Source organism: Myotis yumanensis, unplaced genomic scaffold (assembly GCF_028538775.1).
Source record: "Myotis yumanensis isolate MYYU_CA2020_CCGP unplaced genomic scaffold, mMyoYum1.0.hap1 SCAF_10, whole genome shotgun sequence".
Classification (NCBI taxonomy): domain Eukaryota; kingdom Metazoa; phylum Chordata; class Mammalia; order Chiroptera; family Vespertilionidae; genus Myotis; species Myotis yumanensis.
The window spans coordinates 55,243,984-55,264,350 of NW_027223761.1; the positions used below are offsets into that span (position 1 = coordinate 55,243,984).

Consider the following 20,367-nt stretch of genomic DNA (forward strand, 5'->3'; position numbering starts at 1 on the left):
CTCCTATTTCAGATGGAAAGGGAGGCGAGTGGAGAGGGATAAGAGGAGAACAGGGGTAAAGGCAGAGAGAGGGAGAGAATTTACCTACTATATTTGCCCTTTTCTCCTCTGCAGGAATCTCAGTCAATATTCATTTTCATCCTGTGTCTATAAATTCTCCCACCTTACTGAGTACTTAGTCATTAAGAACATGTTTACATCTCATCTATCCTAAAAATTATCCTGTTATCAATTTTCTCTCAACTCTGCTCTTTCTAGCAACAACTCCATCTCATTCTTTACATTTATTGCCAATCTTTTGAGTTTACTTACACTGTTTGCCTTTATATCCTTCTATTCAGACCTCAACTATATTCTTTTTTTAAAATTATTTATTTATTTATTTATTTTTAAAAAATATATTTTATTGATTTTTTACAGAGAGGAAGGGAGAGGGATAGAGAGTTAGAAACATCGATCAGCTGCCTCCTGCACACCTCCTACTGGGGATGTGCCTGCAACCAAGGTACATGCCCTTGACCGGAATCAAACCTGGGACCTTTCAGTCCACAAGCTGAAGCTCTATCCACTGAACCAAACGGTTAGGGCCCTCAACTATATTCTTTAAAAATTTTTTTAAATTGAATTCATTGGGATGACATTAGTTAATAAAATTATGTAGGTTTTAGGTGCACAGCTCTATAATAGCATCATCTGTATATTGTATTGTGTGTTCACCACCCCAAGTCAAGTCTCCTTCCATTGCCATTTATCCCCCTTTCACTTACTTTCTTCCACCTCCTCCTACTCCTCTTTTCTTTACCTAATCACCAGACTGTTGTCTGTGTCTCTGAGTTTTGTTTTTTTCTTAGTCTCTTCATCTTTTACACCCAACTATCCATATATATAAAAGCCTAATCGGCCGTTCGACCAGTAGCTATGATGTGCACTGACCACCAGGGGGCAGACGCTCAACGCACAGGCATGGAAACATGGAACAGACTGATGAATCTCAGAGGAAAGTGGGGAGGGGGAAGGCTGGGAAGAGATTAACCAATGATCTTATATGCATACTAGAGATCCGGTGCACGGATTTGTGCACTGGTGGGGTCCCTCGGCCTGGCCTGTGGGGATCGGGCCGAAACCAGCAGTCTGACATCTCCCAAGGAGTCCTGGATTGCGAGAGGGCGCAGGCCAGGCTGAGGGACCCCATGCGCCGGGCCTCTACTATTCTTATAAACACCAGTCTGTTAAAATTGTGAAGTATTTGATTTCTTTGTAAGATTATACATTGATTTCTTATTCCTTTAGTAGATAAAAGTTTTGATCAAGAATTTACAAGTAGTTTAAACAGTCAAACAGTATGCTGCAAAGCTAGTAGAAAAAGAGTACCCTTCTTCACGCCTTCCAGTGCCTGATCTCCACAATCCAGAGGCAGCCACTTGCAACCCCTTTTATCATTTCTTCTGTTACTGACTTTCTTATATCCAGATTAACATGTTACACTGACTTTTGTATACATACATCAATTTCCTTACAGTTTCCTCCAATTTTCCATCTCCTGGATTTCTTAAAATTTTAAATTTTCTTTTTTTTTGTTCATATACTAATTCTTTAAAATTGATGTTTAGTAGAGCATTCTTTGAATTTTATTTTCAATTATTAAAGGACTAGAGGCCCAGTGCACAAAAATTTGTGCACTGGGGGGGGGGGGGGGGGAGTCCCTCAGCCCAGCCTGTGCCCTCTCGCAGTCTGGGACCCCTCAGGAGATAACGACCTGCTGGCTTAGGCCTGCTCCTGGGTGGCAGGGGGCAGGCCCAATCCCTAGGTGCAGCCCCTGGTGTAGCTCAGAGCAGGGCTGATTGGGGAGTTGGGGCGCCGCCCCCTGTCATGCACAGAGCAGGGCGGATCGGGAGGTTGCCAGCCTGCACCCCCCCTGAGGGAACTCAGATTGTTGACTGAAGCTCCCAACTGCTCCTTTTTTTTTCTCTTTTTTTTATTTTATTCTGGGCCAGCTTTAGCTTTGGCTCTAGCTCTGAGGCTTCGTATCTGGTTTGTTTGCCGTTCTATAATCAAAACAATGGATAACTTCAGCTCTGAGATCCCAGCAGGCTGAAAGCTGGTTTCTACATTTGCAACATAGTACATAGTTGCTTAGAGTTGCAACTCAGAGGCTGGCAAGTCAGGCGGGGAACATTGGAGTCTGCAGTCACTGGAGCAAGCAAGCCTCATATTTGCTTCCAGCTGCCTGGCTGCCGGCCGCCATCTTGGCTGACAGTTAATTTGCATAAGGATATACTGATTAGCCAATGGGAAGGGTAGTGGTTGTACGCTAATTACCATGTTTCTCTTTTATTAGTGTAGATGGTAATGCATTTCTCTTATGCCAGATGAAAAAATAATAGCACATATTGAACAGAGGAACTTACATCCTCTCTTTTCCAACAAAATCCTCATGCAATCTTTTCCTTTCAGCCTCATTGGTATCTTACTCATCTTTGAACGTGCCAAGCATGATTCTACCTACTGGCCTCTGAACTTGCCCCTTCTGAATGGAACAACCCTGTTATGGACTGAATATTTGTGTTCCCCTCAAATTCATTTGGAAACCTTACCTCCCAATGTGATGCTATCAGGAGTGGGGCCTTTGGGAGGGGATTAGGGTTAGGTGAGGTCATAAGGGCTTTGTCCTCATGAATGGGGTTTAGCACCTCTGGAAAAGTACAGAGAGAGCCTGCTTCTGTTTGCTCCCGGCCACGTGAGGATGCAACAAGAAGGTAGCCACCTGGCAGCTGGGAAGCATGTCCTTTCCAGACCTTGAATCATGAAGCTTATCCCTTATATTTTTTCTAAGAGTTTTATAGTTTTAGCTGTTACATTTAGTCTTTTCATCCCTTTTGAATTAGTTTTTGCATATGGTATAAGGTAGGGGTTCAGTCTCACTCTTTTGCATGTGGATATCTAGTTTTCCCAGCAGCATTTGTTAAAAAGACTGCCCTTTCCCCATTTGAATGGTCTTGATACCCTTTATTGAATATTATCAGAATATATATGGGTTTATTTTGGGGCTCTATTCTATATCATTGTCCTATATTTCTGTCTTATGACAATATCACACTACTGTTTGATTACTAAAGCTGAATGTAGTAAGTTTTGAAATTAGGAAGTGTGACTTCTCCAAGTTTGTTCCTCCTTTTCAAAATTGTTTTTGCTATTTAGGTTCCTTATAAAATTTAGGATGGATTCTTGTATTTCTGCAAAAAACACAAAAGTTTAATCACACTGAATCTTTATATCACTTTGGGTAGTATTGACATCTTAGTGATATTAAATCTTCTAGTTTGTGAACATAGGATGCTTTGCCATTTGTTTATGTGTTCTTTAACCTTTTTCAGCAGTGTTTTGTAGTTTTCAGTGAACAAGTCTTGCTTTTTTAGTTAAGTTTATTCCAAAGGTATTTTTTTATGCTATTGTAAACAGAATTCTTAATTTCCTTTTAGGGTTACTCATTATTAGTGTATAGAAACCAATAAGTCTTTTTTTGTTATTTAATATATTACATTACTGAATTACTTCATCTTTTGTCAGTATTTCACTGGCAGTCAAGTGATTTTAACTAAACTCAAATGGAAACAAAATCAGAACAATTTCTTATTTGAGTGCAAGTATTAAATTTTTATTTTATTAAAACAATTTTAAAAATATTTTAATTGATTTTAGAGAGGAAGGGAGAGAGAGAGAGTGATAAAAACATTAATGATGAGAGAGAATCATTGTTTGGGCTGCCTCCTGCATGCCCCCCACTGGATATGGAGCTTGAGACCTGGACATGTATCCTATCAGGGAATTGAACTGTGATGTTCTGGTTCGTAAGTCGACACTCCAACACTGAGTCACGCCAGCTAGGCTAAATTTTTATTTCATCTTTGTTAATCAAACTAAGGTTTAAGCTTATCTAAGTGTACTAATTTGGACTATAGATCTGGAAAAATACTAGCAAATCGAAATTACCTTAAAAAAATTTAGTTTGAGCTCCTGATATTATTAAAAAGCTTCTAGAAATGATATTTCGGGAGTATAAGTTAGAGCTTGTAGCCTTTACTGTGCCTTATTGATGTTTCTCTAGAACAGCGGTTCTCAACCTGTGGGTCGAGACCCCTTTGGGGGTCGAATGACCCTTTCACAGGGGTCGCCTAAGACCATCAGAAAACACATATATAATTACATATTGTTTCTGTGATTAATCACTATGCTTTAATTATGTTCAATTTGTAACAATGAAAGTACATCCTGCATATCAGATATTTACATTACGATTCATAACAGTAGCAAAATTACAGTTATGAAGTAGCAACGAAAATAATTTTATGGTCCGGGGTCACCACAACATGAGGAACTGTATTAAAGGGTTGCGGCATTAGGAAGGTTGAAAACCATTGCTCTAGAAGTTACTGGAAATGTCTTGTACAATTTGGAGGTGAGATATACAGTTGAATCACTCTAGATTTTTTTTTTTTTTACAGGCCACAGAAACATTATTTAGAATGGGCGTAGCAAGAGGAACCATCACAACGTTAAGAAATGGAGAGGTAAGATGATAATTTTGATATAATTATTACTTCTTACAGATATAGTCAGACTTTTAAAAATATGGTTTTATTGATTTCAGAGAGAGAGAAAGGGAGAAGGAGAGATAAATAGAAATATCAATGATGAGAGAGAATCATCGATTGGCTGCCTTCTGCATGCCCCCTGCATCTCAGGCCCTGACCAGGAATGAAACTGCGACCTCCTGGTTCATGGCTCAACCACTGACCCACACTGGCCGGTCTAAGTATTAGTACTTAATTCATAGAATGACATTTAAAAATGTGAATTTTATGATGCTTTATGTAACAAATTGAGAAAAACCTGTTGTATATCTGACCTAATAATCTATTTTAAATAATTCAGTCATATTGGACCCTGATCTTGGGCTGGAAATGAATTGCTGAGCCTTTTAATCTTTACTTACCAATTGTTTTTATGCTTAAAAGAAAATGATATTTTGTTTAATAACAACTTCTGGAAATATATATTTTTTAATGAAAATAATCCCATACTCTCCCCCTTTTATTTTTCCTGTTTTATGCTCTATAGATCTGATACTTCTTTTTAGGATAAAATTATTTGAAATGCTGATATATATTACAGATAAAGAGAGACAGAAGGAGAGGGGTGGGGAGAAGAAGAGGAAGAGGAGGGGAGAGAGAGAAATGGAATTTAGTCTGCTCTTTTTTATAGTAGAGACTCAGATACAGATTTTAAATTTTGACTTTTATGTTTCTACCAATTCTTAAAAAAAATTCTACCACCTGAAATAAATTTTTATTGAAAACTATTACTAGCCTAATTATCACTCTACTTTATAAAATGTATTTGTCAATATATCTGCTTGCTAGGTGAAAATGTACAATCATTTGGAAATCATTGACTCTTAAATGGCAAATCCCTTTGGTATTAATTTGTAACATATTTTTTGTATGAAGAAGACAAGTGACCCCTTTGTATTCTCAGCAAACTCTAGTATGTGGTGCCAGTTTAAGAAAACATTCTCATTAATAAAGTCAGATATATTTATCTGCCTAGAAGGCGTCAAAATGAATATCAGATTTTAGTAATTACTATGTATTTTCTCATGGCGGGAATGAACTTTTGAACTTTATCTTCGGTAATAAGAAGTTTGGGAAAATGTATGCAAGGCGATTTTATAAGAAATCTTCTGAGCACACCAACACATAGTACATATATACCTATTTGGGAAAGTAGTCAAAACAGTGTATTTTGATCCATTTCTCCCCCAGATTGCTACAGGTGACTAATGTGGTTAACAAGTATTAATGTTGGACAAAGTGTTTTTAAAATTTATTTTTAAAGAATAGTTTATTGCCCTGGCTGGTTTGGCTCAGTGGATAGAGTGTCGGCCTGGGGACTGAAGGGTCCCAGGTTCAATTCCAGTCCATGGCATGTACCTTGGTTGCAGGCACATCCCCAGTAGGGGGTGTGCAGGAGGCAGCTGATTGATGCTTCTCTCTCATCGATGTTTCTCTCTATCCCTCTCCCTTCCTCTCTGTAAAAAATCAATAAAATATACTTAAAAAAATAATAGTTTATTGATTTTTAGAGGGAGAAGAAGGGAGAGAAGCATCCATGTGAGAGTGGAACGTTGAATGGCTGTCTCCTGTAATCCCCTCCCCCGCCCCAGGATGGAGCCCCCAACCTGGGCATGTGCCCTGACTGGGAATTGAACCTGCAGTCTTTTGGTTCACGGGATGACACCCAACCAACTGAGCCACACCGGCCAGAGCAATGTTGGATAAAGTTTCTAACAAAATTGAAACTGGAAGTACATTTTCCCCCTTACATTTTAAGATCCCTAAAGATGGACTGTGTCTTCCCTCCGGTGGCACCCATAGTCACCATTCACTATTATTAACCTCTCTTAAATTGTGAGATTTCTTATAAGACTCTGATATTTTAGAGTTGATAATGTATGGTACTATTTTGTAGTTTAAAAAAATAGAGAGTGAGATATAGTAAATATCCAGCAAATGGTAGGTAGGATAGGCCACTAATTAGTTTTAATTATTTGACTTTTAGAAGTAGAGTATTAAAACAAAGCAAATATGTTATTGTATATGTGTATGTATATGGGCGGCATATACAAATTGGAGATGATGGTGGGCCGAGTGCTATATAATATGGCTCCTGTCTTTAGAGTAACTTTCTGCTGCAGGAGACAGCTGTATCATACCGGAAAAAAAAAATCTGGAAAGAATGGAAATGCTTAGTTTTGGTGGAGTCTGGAAGTACCTGGAGTGCAGATTCCACTTGGAATGTGCTAAATTTTAGTGTGAAGGCAATAACAGAGATATCATTTGGGAGTATGAGATAAACTAAAAGGTTAACAATATAAGGGATTATTTAAAACAGAAGTGGAAATCACCATATTTATCGTAATGGAAAATTTTTGATATGTTAAGGGAGGAGAGTGGCAAAGAGTTTACTTATCCTAGGGGGTTTAAAAGATTGTTCTAGCCCATTACTACAAAATTACTTGTTAAATGGGGATTAATAAGTAATCCTATGACAATTATGTCAGGTAGGAGGAATAAAGACTGGTATATCTACATTACAGAAAGACCAGTTTTTGAGTAAATTTGTTATCTGCATGCGTGATGACACTGTGTCTGGCAGTTCAATAGCTTACCCTTCGCTGCAATCTGTCACTACGTCTACATTTTGTCTACCTAATTAGACATTTCTACTTGGACATTTTAAGATGTTGAAACCAGAAAACATGGTTCCTGTCTCTGAAAGTAAGAAGGTGTTTTTGAAAGAGTCTGAAACGTACTTTATAAATTATAATGAATCATTGGAGGGTTTAAGTGAAGAAGTGATATCTTTTAAAATCTTCACAACTCTGCAAGGGAATAATTATTATGCCCATTTTATAGATAAACTGAGGCTCAGAGAAGTTAAACATTTTACCTGTGATCAAACAGCCAGGAAATGGGAGAGCTGGGAATTGAACCCCAATATGACTCCAAAGCCTATGTGTCCCACTATACAGTGCAATCTCCCTCAATGTAATTTACTTACTTGACTAAAGTTTTTTAGTCATTCATTTGTCCTATAGTTTGACAATTGAAAATAACATAGTAGCTAAGACTCCAAGATTATGTAATCAGCCAGATTTTTAATGCATTCTCATTATCACTATTATTTTTTCATATATGTAACATAGGACATAAAAATGAATAGAAAAAAATGCTGACCCTTTCACAATTCTGTTTGTGACTAAATGCCTAGCCATGTTGATGTGCACTTTGCACAATTCTGTATAAGAGCTAGCTGAATTTTTGTATCTTGATTCAGTTACATAAGCTAGAAAGCAGATAATTTTCTGGGTAGAAAATTTTAAAATTGGTTTCTTAATTTTGGGGTGGCAGCTGAACCCAAAACCTGGGCACATGCCCTAGACAAGAATTGAATCAGCAACCTTTTGGTGCCTGGGACACTCTCAACCAATTGAGCCACAATGGCCAGGGCCAGGGGTGGGCAAACTTTTTGACTGGAGGGCCACAATGGGTTCTTAAACTGGACCGGAGGGCCGGAACAAAAGCATGGATGGAGTGTTTGTGTGAACTAATATAAATTCAAAGTAAACATCATTACATAAAAGGGTACGGTCTTTTTTTTTTTTTTTTTTTTTTTAGTTTTATTCATTTCAAACGGGCTGGATTCGGCCCGCGGGCCATAGTTTGCCCACGGCTGATCTAGACAGAAAAATTAAGGCCTACAGAATTTTTATAACAAGCAAGGTATAGATAAGGAAGTTGCAAACCTGTTTCTAATGAAGTGGGAAGTTATCGCTGAGATAACTGGTGCTGCTGGTCATTATTTCAGGATGAAGAAACATTAACTGAGGCTTCAAAGAAGTTGCGGAATTGTTACCTTGCTCATTTATAAAAAGTTGTTTTCTTTAATAGCCATCAATCTGGATGATATAGATATTGAACTGCCAGACACAGAAGACTGGTATAAGTAACATCTTCAGTTCTCCAATTCTATGAATCAAAACAACATGTTACATTTTGGCAGGTGCTTAGAAAATTTAGAGTCTGTGCCAGAATTGCATTATAAAACATTGAGCGTCAGAACTTGTATTTTATTCTTGCTGAAATAGCTTATCTTTGTCACTAAATCTGCTTTAAATGGCTCATCATGTTATATACTATGGGATTTCATACTCCTGGTGAACAAACTGAATTTATTTGGAAAATTCTGGTGAAGATAAAGAAGGCCAAGGGCCAAAGTGAGATTTTAAAAATATCAGATCACAATGTTTAAGCTTGGTGGTCTTGTCTGTACCCACTTTGTACCTTTCGGTACAAGATAATTATCTTTTGAAATGCCCTTATTTTCTTCACAATAGTAACTCTTTTGATTTAAATACAAAAATAAATGTACCACGATTTTGCCCTTAAATAAAATAAACAATATCTGGACAATATCTGGCTAACTATGGAACACTTAGGTTTTATTTTTCAAAAATTAGAAGGGTTCTTAAGATAACATCAATTTGTTTTGATCCTAATAAGAAGAGCTTTAGGCCAGGAAAGCAATTATTTCCACATGGGTAAGGCCAGTCCCAACTACTTCCTGTCCACCAACTGCTCACTGAACTTAAACTTGTTTCCCTTGGTTTATATAGTTGGATGTGGTTGAATGCATTAGGAAATGCAGCCTCTACTTAAAATAAAGTCTTCTGAGATATAGAAAACATTTCTTTGTATAAAGGATTTTTGTGTATAATGTTCAACAGCAAGTAATTTAAACTTTTTGAATTACCAAGGGAATTTAATTTCATACACATACATATGTATAATTATTACCATTTTGTTTATACATCATTTCTCTTTGTTGACTCTTGACTGCATTCTTAATGGGTGAGTTTGCTATGTAGAGACAGGTATTGCTTGTGGTGGTTGAGTAGGGACATGGCAGATCAAAAATGAAAGGATTTGTATTAAGTGATGTGGTTGATTATTCCAGTGATGAGCCTAATTCTAAAGCTGTCACCATGAATCACTCCATTAGCATAGCAGACACTCCTGTCACTAAGGAAATTTTAAGGATTTTTGAAGCTGTCTACCAGGAACTGGGAACAAAGACCAGATCTATTCCTTATTATAGCATAATCTATAGATTTGCCTTCCCTGAAAACTTTATATATACAGGTGTCCTCCAAAAATGTATACACACTTCAACAGCTGATAGCTCAGTTTTGAAAATGAAATGTATTTAAATAAACACTGCCTTTATAACTATTTAAAGTGTATATATAGATTTTTTGGGTCACTCTGTATACTCTTTTGTTTCCGACTTCTGTCACTTAGCATGTTTTTAAGGTTCATCCATATCAGTTTTCCTTTTCATGACTGAATGGTATTATATTGTATGGATAATATTTTGTTTATCTAGTTAATGAACATTTGGATTGTCTCTAGTTTTTGTCTTTTATGTATACTTCCATGAGCATTTGCATAGAAGTCATTGTGTTGACATATGTTTAAATGTCTCTTCGGTTGCTACTTCAGAATAGAATTGCGAGGTCATATGAATAAATGTTTAAGAAAAGTGGCAGTACCATTTTACATTTACAATGTCAACGGATAAGGGGTCCTGTTGTCAGATTTTTGTCAACATTTGGCATTATCAGTCTTTTTTATTATAGCCATTCTAGAAACATGTAGTGGTATCTAACTTATTGTGGTTGTAATTTGTACTTCCCTAATGATTTTGGACATCTTTTCATGTGTTTTATTAGTCATTATTTTTATGTGTTTTATTAGTCATTATTTTTGATTATTTCTGTCTGCACAATGGATCCAGACAGAAAAAGCTCTAAGAGAAACCCTGTGTTCCTCTGTGTATGGTTAGAGAACTGGAAAGGAAGGCCCATCATGAAGGAGACTGTGCAGAAAAATACCATTTTCTTTTTATGTTCTGTATTTTGATTTCATTCTTCTGGTGGAACTGCAGGTGTCCCCAGTCATGGGGTTGTCCTCCAGCTGTGGCAGTGGCAGCTATGCAGCCATTAATACTGAATGATAATCTGTCCCTTTGACCAAAGAGACTGAAAAAGGGGCTCCTGTAGTCCAAGAAGTGTGGGGAGACTATCTGTTAGATTTTCCTCCTTTCCCCTCATCACTTCACCCCTGAGGCAGATGTAATTACAGGAAATGTACGATGATGGGAATCAAAAAACCAGTGTAGGCAGAGGATCAAGAAAAGGGGCCTGGGAGACAGACTGTGGGAAAAGTCATAGAGAGGCAGGAGGTAGAGAAAAAGATGACCCAAGTCTGTGTGTGAAGTCTGAAATCACCCCTGTGCTGAGCATGTGTGGAACTCCTTTGTGGAACCATAATAGAGGCTTTGAGTAACTACAGTGTAGACCACTGCCCTTAGGTGGCACAAATGGGGGTACTGAATGGCATTGAAAAGACCTGGGAAATGGAAAATGATATTGAAACCACAGCCCATAGAAGGTGGGTCAGGACTTGTGTTTGGAACCTAACAGGGTTGGTTGCCTACAACAACAGCAAAAATAGCAACAAAAATGACAACAAATCAATTTTCCACAGGACCAAAAGTCTTTAACATGACCAAGAGTGTCATAATACTAGTCCCTAGGGTACAATCTAAAAATATTTGACATACCAAGAACCAGGGAAATTATAACTAATTGTAGGAAAAACATCAGTCAACAGATGCCAAACCTGAGATGATCTCAATTTTAGAGTTATAATAAAAAGTGCAAACCCTTTGACACGAATGGGGATATTGAAGTTTCAGCAAAGAAAAGAACCCATAAAAAGAACCAAATTCAAATTTTTGGACGGAAAATTAAAACAAAATATTATTATTAAATGCTAAAGCAACTAAGAATTTACTAGATAACTTCAGTAGCAGAGTGGAGAAGGCAGAGAAAAGAAAAGTGAAGTTGAAGACAGCCCAATAGTAATTGTGAGTAAAAGACTGAAAAGCAAAGATTAAGAACCTAAATGACAACAGCAAAGGTCTAACATTTGTGTTATAAGTGTTTTAGAAGAGAAGAAAGAAGTTTGTACAGAAAAAAAATTTGAAGAAGTAATGTCTGAAAACATCCAAATTTGGTGAAAGAGATACATTTACCCATTCACAAAGCTTAGTGAACTTCCCTCCCACAAGGCTCATATTGTATCAATTCCATCTATTTGACATTCTACAGAAACCAAAACTATAGAGATGGGAGATCAGATTAGTAGTTGGCAGAGATTGGAGGGGTTGATTCAGAAGGACAAAATGAGGGAATGCTTTTGGTGATGGAACTGTTCTGTATCAAAGTACTGAATACAGTACCCAACTCTATGAATTTTTTAAAACCCATAGAATTATATACCTTAAAGAGTAACTTTTATTGTATGTAAATTATAAGACAAAAAGATAATGGTTAAAACAAAAAACCCATGTGTATTGAAAGACAGTACTGCTCAGATCATTTTCATACTTTTTTTTATCCTCACTTGGGGATATTTTTCCATTGATTTTTAGAGAGAGTGGAAGGAAGGGGGAGACACACAGAGAGAGAAACATTGATGTGAGAGAGACACAGTGATTGGTTGTTTCCCTCATGTGCCCCAACTGGGGCCAGGGATTGAGCCTGAAACCAAGGTACCTGCCCTTGATGGGAATTGAACCTGTGACCCTTCAGTCCACAGGCTGATGCTCTAACCACTGAGCAACCATCCAGGGGATCATTCTCATTCTTATTATTTTCCTTGGACTGTTGAAGATTAAGGAGGCTAGTTCTAAAGATTATTTTTTCCTTAGGCTTCTTTCAGGATTTTTACTTTCTTTAAAAAATTTTTTTCCTCTGGTTTGAAAGTGAGATGCCTGGGTATGGTTTATTTGGTATTTATCCTGTGTAGTGTTCTGTGAGCTTGCTGAAACTATTTGGTGTCTGACATTAATTTGGGGAAATTCTCATTCTTTCAAATATTTCTTCCCTTTCTTCTTCTTCTGGTATTGCCCTTACACGTATGTTACACCTTTTGTAGTTGTTCATAGTCCTTGGATATTCTGTTTTTTTTTTTTTTCCATCTTTGTTCTCTTTGCTTTTCAGTTTTGGAGGTTTCTATTTGATGTATCCTCAGGATCAGAGATTCTTTCCTCAGCCATGTCATCTACTACTAAGCCCATTAAAGGCATTCTTCGTTTCTGTTGCAGTGTTTTTTATATCTAGCATTTCTTGTTGGTTATTTCTTAGGATTTTTATCTCTATGCTTACATTGCCCATCTGTTTTTGCATGTTGTTGACTTTGTCCATTAGAGTCCTTAGCATATTAACCATAGTTGTTTTAAATTCCTGGTCTGATAATTGCAACATCTGTGCCATATCTGGTTTTGATGCCTGCTTTTGTCTCTTCACACTGTTTTTTTTTTTTTTTTTTGCCTTTTAGGATGTTTTGTAATTTTTTTTTTTTTTTTTTTTTTGATAGCTGGACATGGTGTTCTGGGTAAAAGGAGCTGCTGTAAATAGGACTAGTAATATGGCAGTGAGGCGTGGGGGGAAGAGAAGCATTCCATAGTCCCCTAAATCTCAGTCCTGTAGGGAGCCTGTGCCTCTGGACTGTGAACTTCACAGGTGTTTCTCAGGTGAGACAGGATGGTTCCAGTGGGCAGGAGCTGGGTATTCCCCCTTCCCCAGGCAGTTAGGCCCTGATGATACCCTAGCAGGTTAGGCTCTGGTTAACTAGTTTCTTTTGAGGGTAGGCATTTTCCCCCTGCTTGGAAGCACCAGGGGATTTTCTCTGAAATGTATTGTGAGAACCTAGTCAAGTTCTTGGAGGTAAAACTCACGTAAGTATGAGGTCCCCTTTTGACTGCTTCCCCTGGAGTTCTTAACTCTCAGACTTGTCTGTATGAGCCAGCAGCAGTTCATTCAATGATCGTTGAGGTTTTCCTACCCAGGCCCTGGTTTCCTGCCTAGGTGAGCCAGGACTCCCTGTGGCCTCAGTCAGGGGCAGAGGTTCCATTCGCCTGCTTCCTCACCTCTCTTACAGATCCAAGAAGAGTTGTTGGTTTATTTAGTTCGTTCAGCTTTGTACTTGTTGGGGTGGAGTGGCACGTGAAACTGGAAATCCCCCAGATTTTATTCTTTTAGGAGAATTGAATCCTTGCTCTCAATATTTCTGTATGATGTTGAAGTCTTTAGTTTGTTTTATATGAAGATGCCAATTTCTATATTATTTTAAAAATAGGATTGGTATTGTGGACTGTATTTGAAATGGGAGTAATAAGCCTTGGGGTCCTTAATAAAGCCCAAGAAATAACTGGAAAAGCATTTGCCAACAATAAAGTTTCAGAACAGAATTTTGAATATGTAATGCTATTTAGCAGTGTTAGAATGAAGTCTTTGTTTATTTTTCCATGCAAACTTTGTAAATTTACAAGCCCAAATGAAACATATATATGTTCTGTGTTTCCTGTTAACCGTAGGCATATACAATGTACATTTTGTGATTTGCATGTTATTTCTTTTTTAAAAAATATTAACATTCAAATTAGGAGGAGGAATAGAAACCAAAGTACTTTCTTACATGTGTGTTTAAATTAAAGCTACGGTTTCTTGTTCATTGCTCAGACCTTGTGATAGTAGATAATAGAGGGTTGTGTTTTATGAAAATGAAACAAGGCAGATTAGGAGGAGAAATACAGACTCAAATAGATTTTATAGCTCTGACAGTTATTTTAAAGTGTTGTTTATCCTGTTCTTTAAAAAAAAAGGGGGGGGGGGTGTTTGCTGTCTGAAGAGCCATCTTTAGCTTTGGTTTGATGGGTTTTGTCTAGGCTACTTTGGCGTTACAGTTAGTTTTTTTTTTTTTTTAAGTACATCAAATTTTGCCAGACATGGTAAGAGCTAGTTGCTTGCAAAGAATTACGGTAAAACCATATGAAGGAGTTTTCCATTTTCTTGTGCTACCTGGGCTGTGCAACAGTGTTGGGAGGCAAAAACCCGGACATGCATCCTAGATCACCTCTTCTGTCGCCAAAGAGAAAGGATCAAGATGTTCGCTTACCTCACAGATTGCTAAAAAGCAGATTCTAATAGCTAGCTGTACTGTGCCAAAGATAATGAAAGGTTCAAAAGCCAGTCAATATTTGTTGAAAACAAACTGTGTGCCCTTTCCCATTTCTTCCACTTTTCATGTTCGAATCCTGCCTCTTCCTCATGAGAGTTCCATCTCAGTCCTTACCTCCTCTTCCCTCTCCCCAGCTGGAAGTCATGCCTGCATTTACATTTGTTACTTAGTCTCTTGCCTTATATCTCCTGCTAGATTTTAAGCTCTCCAAGGACAACTTTTGTGTCTGATTTTCCTTTGCATTGTGGATAGCACTTTGCACATAATCCCAACTTATATTCGGTGAGTCAATGGAAGACAAATTGACAATAAGTTAAGAGGAAAAATCTAAAAATGAAAGTTCTCTCCTGCATGTATGTTTGTTTAAATTGCAGTTTCTTGTTCACTGCTTAGTGACGGCGGGTGGAAAGTTGTTCAGTACAGGAATACTTTAGAGCAGTGGTTCTCAACCTTCCTAATGCTGCAACCCTTTAATATAGTTCCTCATGTTGTGGCGACCCCCAACCATAAAATTATTTTTGTTGCTACTTCATAACTGTAATTTTGCTACTGTTATGAATCGTAATGTAAATATCTGATATGCAGGATGTACTTTCATTGTTACAAGTTGAACATAATTAAAGCATAGTGATTAATCACAAAAACAATATGTAATTATATATGTGTTTTCTGATGGTCTTAGGCGACCCCTGTGAAAGGGTCGTTCGACCCCCAAAGGGGTCGCGACCCACAGGTTGAGAACCGCTGCTTTAGAGATACGTGAGTTTGGTTCCAAAAGGCTGCAATAAAGCAAGTCATAATCTTTTTATTGGCTTAGGGTTCAATTTGTAAAAAATGTAACATATTTAAAGTCCAGTAAAGTGAAGGTATGCTCGTGTAGCCTGTAATAATTACATATACCTGTATGATAAAATGGTTAAAATGGTAGCACCTTAATCAGGGTGCTGTGAATAGTAGGTGGTGAAAAATATGTGTTGGTGGGCAGGAATTTGTATCTCCTTAAATCTCCAACATCTAGCCCTATTGCTTTTCTATTTCTGTGGTGTTTGATTATTAAAACAATTGATTTTAATGTTAATGTGACAGGAATATCCGAAGGTACTTTGCATAACTTACTTATTAATTATTTAATTTAATGAATATTAGATATGATTTAGGAAATATGTTTTGTTTAGAATATTATGTTTTTAAACTGTGTTCTAGATACAGGGGAATGTAATGATAAGTAAGAAATGTAAGACATGGCACCTGCTTCCATGAATCTCATGTAAAAAAATTTTTTTAAATTGATTTTTAGCGAGAGGAAGGGGAGATAGTGGGAGAGGGTGAGGGAGTGGGAGGAAGAGAGAGAGAGAGAGTCTCAGAGAGAGAGAGAAAAGCATCACTGTGAGAGAGAAACATCTATGGGTTGCTGTTTATACTCCAACCAACTTAGCCACACTTGCCAGGGCCACGAATCTCACTTTTAAAAGTATTATTTTTTTTGGGTTTCTCTTAATTTTTCTTTTGAATATTTAGTGTTAAATATTTTAAATGAAGTTTTTCTTAAATAGTTTTTATTTGGAATGTTAGTAAAATTAATATTTGGTCTTACTATGGTATTTGTTGGACTTTCACATGTACATGACCTACTAGGGCTTAATTACTTTTAATTCCAATAGAACATAGCTCTGCAGAGTTGAGGTTAAGGAAGGGCAAGGAAAGAAAGCGATTGTTTGAAGCTGAAGCTTTCTTCTATCTGAATTGTAACTGTCTAAATGACTGATTTTTTTTTTTTCAATTGGCATGGTTTAGTAATCATTAAAATTTTTTTTGTGTTTCTTCTGTAATCTGTAGGTAAGTTAAAGGCAATTAAAAATTCCTCCTTAATATTTTTAATAACAGAGCAATTTTAAATAATGGTCGTTAATCATCTGATAAATGTAAACTCTTTTACAGATTGATTTCTTAGGATAATTGAAATGTGTAAGCATTGATACTGAGACTTGCAAATCACATTTTCTTTGTGTTGTTTATATATTAACACATTGTTTAAAAGTCCCAACAGAGTTTGATAAATCTTAATCTGTTTTGTACTAAGAGCAGGTTTAGCGAACATTCTCTAAATAGAAAATTTCTGCAGTGTGTCTTTCAAATATTTTAGAATCTTTTAAATTCAAAAGGCACTTTGTGTCAGTTATTTTATTTGCTCTTTTGAAAAATTATTTGAGAGAAATTGAAACTTTTACTTTACATATTTCTTTGTGGATTAGAAGTGATCCAAAAAACTCATCAGGAAAATTAGAGGACTGTGGTGTGAATATCATATATGTGTTATATATAAGGACAGTTTAGTTTCAGATTAATTACTTTTAAATTAATCAATTTTCAATCTTCAGTAGTAATAGAGTATGCTTTTAAATGTGGCTCTTTGAAAAGTGGGGAGTGAGGAGTTACTCTGTAGTTTTGCCTGGCAGAATAGCTTTTAGATAAGAATTTCATAGAAAGAAGTAACTTTAGGGTTGTTGTTTTCTAATACTCACATGAGGATATGTTTTCTTTTTTTTTATAATATATTTTTATTGATTTTTTACAGAGAGGAAGGGAGAGGGATAGAGAGTTAGAAACATTGATGAGAGAGAAACATCAATCAGCTGCCTCCTGCACACCACCCACTGGTGATGTGCCCGCAACCAAGGTACATGCCTTTGACCAGAATCGAACCAGGGACCCTTCAGTCCGCAGGCTGACGCTCTATCCACTGAGCCAGACCGGTTAGGGCATGAGGATATGTTTTCATTGATTTGAGAGAGAGAGAGAGAGAGATATCAGTTGCCTCCCATAGGCTCCTTGCCCCCTCCCCACATCCCTCCCCTTCCCAGAGATCTAACCTGCAACCTTTTGGTATATAGAATTACACTCCAACCAATTAAACCACCTGGCCAGGGCTACTTTAGGTTTTGAAAAACAACAGCAATAGAGTGGTTTTTAGAAAATTATTATTTAATCCATATAATAAATGAAGGAGCTTCTAATGCTAAGTATGTTTTAGAAACTATAGACATGACAAATTGTGTTTACATATATTCCATAGCATTAGTTAGGTGCTCTTCTCTCTTTTTCCCCATAAATATTTTTGTGTTATCTAAGGGGCTTTACATATAATCAAGTTATCTTTATTCTGTATATATTGCTTTCTATATTAAATGCCTGTAGCTTCTAGCCAAATGGCTTGAATGTGATATATGCTCAGTAAAACACTCTTTTGAGTCATCATTGCTTCTTAAGATTTAAAAATGCCCAAGATAGAAGTGTTATACTTTGGCTTACCTCTTTTTATGAAAACCCAGTGGGCAACATCCTCTTTGCTAAATAAAAAAATTTGTGGTGCCATATATATACATTATGAAAGGATTTTTCTGGTAAAACTTTCTTTTTATTATGGAAAAAATCAAACTTATATATATAAAAAAGAGTAGCCATCTTCTAGCTTTAATAATTACACAATGTCTTTTATCTATATCCCCACCTACTTTCGTATTATCTCCCCTCAGTAATTTTGAAGCAAATTTCAGACATATAATTCAATCTGTAAGTATTTTAGTATGTATCACTAAAAGGTAAGGACTTCTATTTTTAAATATAAGCGTAATGTCATTTATCTCAAGTTTCCTTATTCACGTTATTTACTCAATCAGTGTTCATATTTCCCCTGTCATCTCTCTTGTTTGCTAAAGTGAGAATGCAAATAACATTCTAATTGGTAAATAAATCTTAAATTTGTTTTAATTGGTTGGTTCTGTCTCCTTCATTTCTCACTAGTTACCTAGAAACCAGTTCAAAAAATGAGTAATTAGGTATTTAAAATTATTATAACATCATAGATTTAAACATAATTTATATGTTTCAGTCCACTGCAGCTATCCCTTTTTTCAAATTTAAATTTTATTTTTTCCATCACCATTTATCCCCTCTATGGCCTCTCCACCTCCTCCCATTTCCCTCCCCCCAGCAATCATCATACTGTTGTCCGTGTCCATGAAGTCTCTCTCTTTTTTTTCTTTTTTGCTCAATCCCCTGCCCTCCACCCATTACCCCTCCTCGCCCACCCCATCTCCCCCTAAGCTGCCACCACCAGAGTTGTCTGCCTGCTCTCTATCTATGAGTCTGTCTCTATCTTGCTTGGTAGTTCAGTTTGTTCATTAATTGCCACATATGAGTGAATTCATATGGTACTTGTCTTTCTCAGACTATAGTAATCCTTCTTAATTGTCAGATTGTTCCTCAAGATTGCCAGTAGAAACCTCCACAAGGTCGCACCTGAATTTCCTGATAGAACCTAGTAGTATTCTGGTAAGGTGAGATGTTCATCTTCCACATAACACCAGCCATTTCTTCCAGGAGCCACGGTTAATTTACACATGGATTTTAACTTATAAAATGTTTCTGTCTTAAATCCCATGAGTTAAAATTTTGACTTGACTTAGACAGTTTTGACTGTGTAGGATATATGAGTGGATCATTTCTTAAGATTAATCCACAATTGAAGTTAGCAGTCTGGGATTTAGGTTTTCCCCTAGGAATTTCTATTATTGACAGTAAAGTTTATCTTTAAAGTTGATAGATTTTTGTGATATGAAATTTGAATCAGTAGCATTATAATATTTATTTAGCTTCATACATATATTTATAAGCAATTCTTTTCACTTATAAGCAGTAAAGCAGATTTATAAAAGTATGATTTGGCTTTGTTTGAAACATTGTGAAATTTAATAATTTGAGTCACCCAATTGATGGTCCAATATTTTTCAGTCAGTGATATGCCGCATTTAGATTTAAAATTGGTGTGGAAGTGAACATAAAGTTATTTTATAAAAAGAGAGAGGGGAAAATTAAGGACTAAAAAAACAGTATTTAAAGATGATGTACTAGAAAATGTGGTTATTATTGTGTGGTTAGTATTATATTTACTTTGTTCTCATGGTTTATAACTAAATGTCTTAGCCAAAATAATAGTTTGACCAAATGCTTGATTGATTAAGATATTTTATCCTATTGAGTTCTCAAACTTTTTTTGACTTTGACATTTTTCAGTGTTTGGAAATGTCAGTGCTTAGTTTGTGTCTTTGATATGTCAAACCAAGTAGGGTCATTAATAAAACTCTTGCAATTTATTTCCCACAGAGATTTAGCTGGAATTTATATGTCAGAGGTTACATAGAAGTACTTCACAAAAAAGCTCAGAGTTAAAGACAGTAAGTTAGAGGGGCCAGGCAGGGAAAGCATGTGTACCAAGTTGAGTATCTGAGGCCAGATTCTGATTAATGTGTCCACGTGAAATGAAAACAGGGAGTAGAGAAACAGTTACTGCCCGTGATAAAGTATTGTATTGCCAAATCTAAGAGATCCTGTTGAACTCAATATAACCTTCCTATATTGGGGCTTTGGGGATCTTTCAGATCGTGACCTTGCCTGCCGTGGATTCTCAAACCACCTTCTCTCTGAGCCCATGCAGAATGTGGTCTGTTGTAACGATTGCAGTAAGAAGGCCAGAGACATGCTGTGTATGTGTGTATCTCCATGTGCACTGTGTGTGCACGCAGGACCATTTAACTTACTTTATGATGATAGTATTTTGACTCTTGAGAATCGTTGACAAGTTGAGGTCTTTTACAACTTT

At 36.6% G+C, this 20,367-nt stretch overlaps 1 protein-coding gene across 1 annotated transcript in view; it reads left to right on the top strand.

The window, feature by feature from the left end:
• The window catches only part of TMEM135 (transmembrane protein 135), a 222,712-nt gene that overhangs the window by 83,129 nt on the left and 119,216 nt on the right, over nt 1-20,367 (top strand). The window contains exon 5 of the mRNA XM_070425819.1: nt 4,503-4,568. Within this exon, the coding sequence (XP_070281920.1) occupies nt 4,503-4,568 (66 nt within the window). The remainder of the gene's footprint in view (nt 1-4,502; nt 4,569-20,367) is intronic.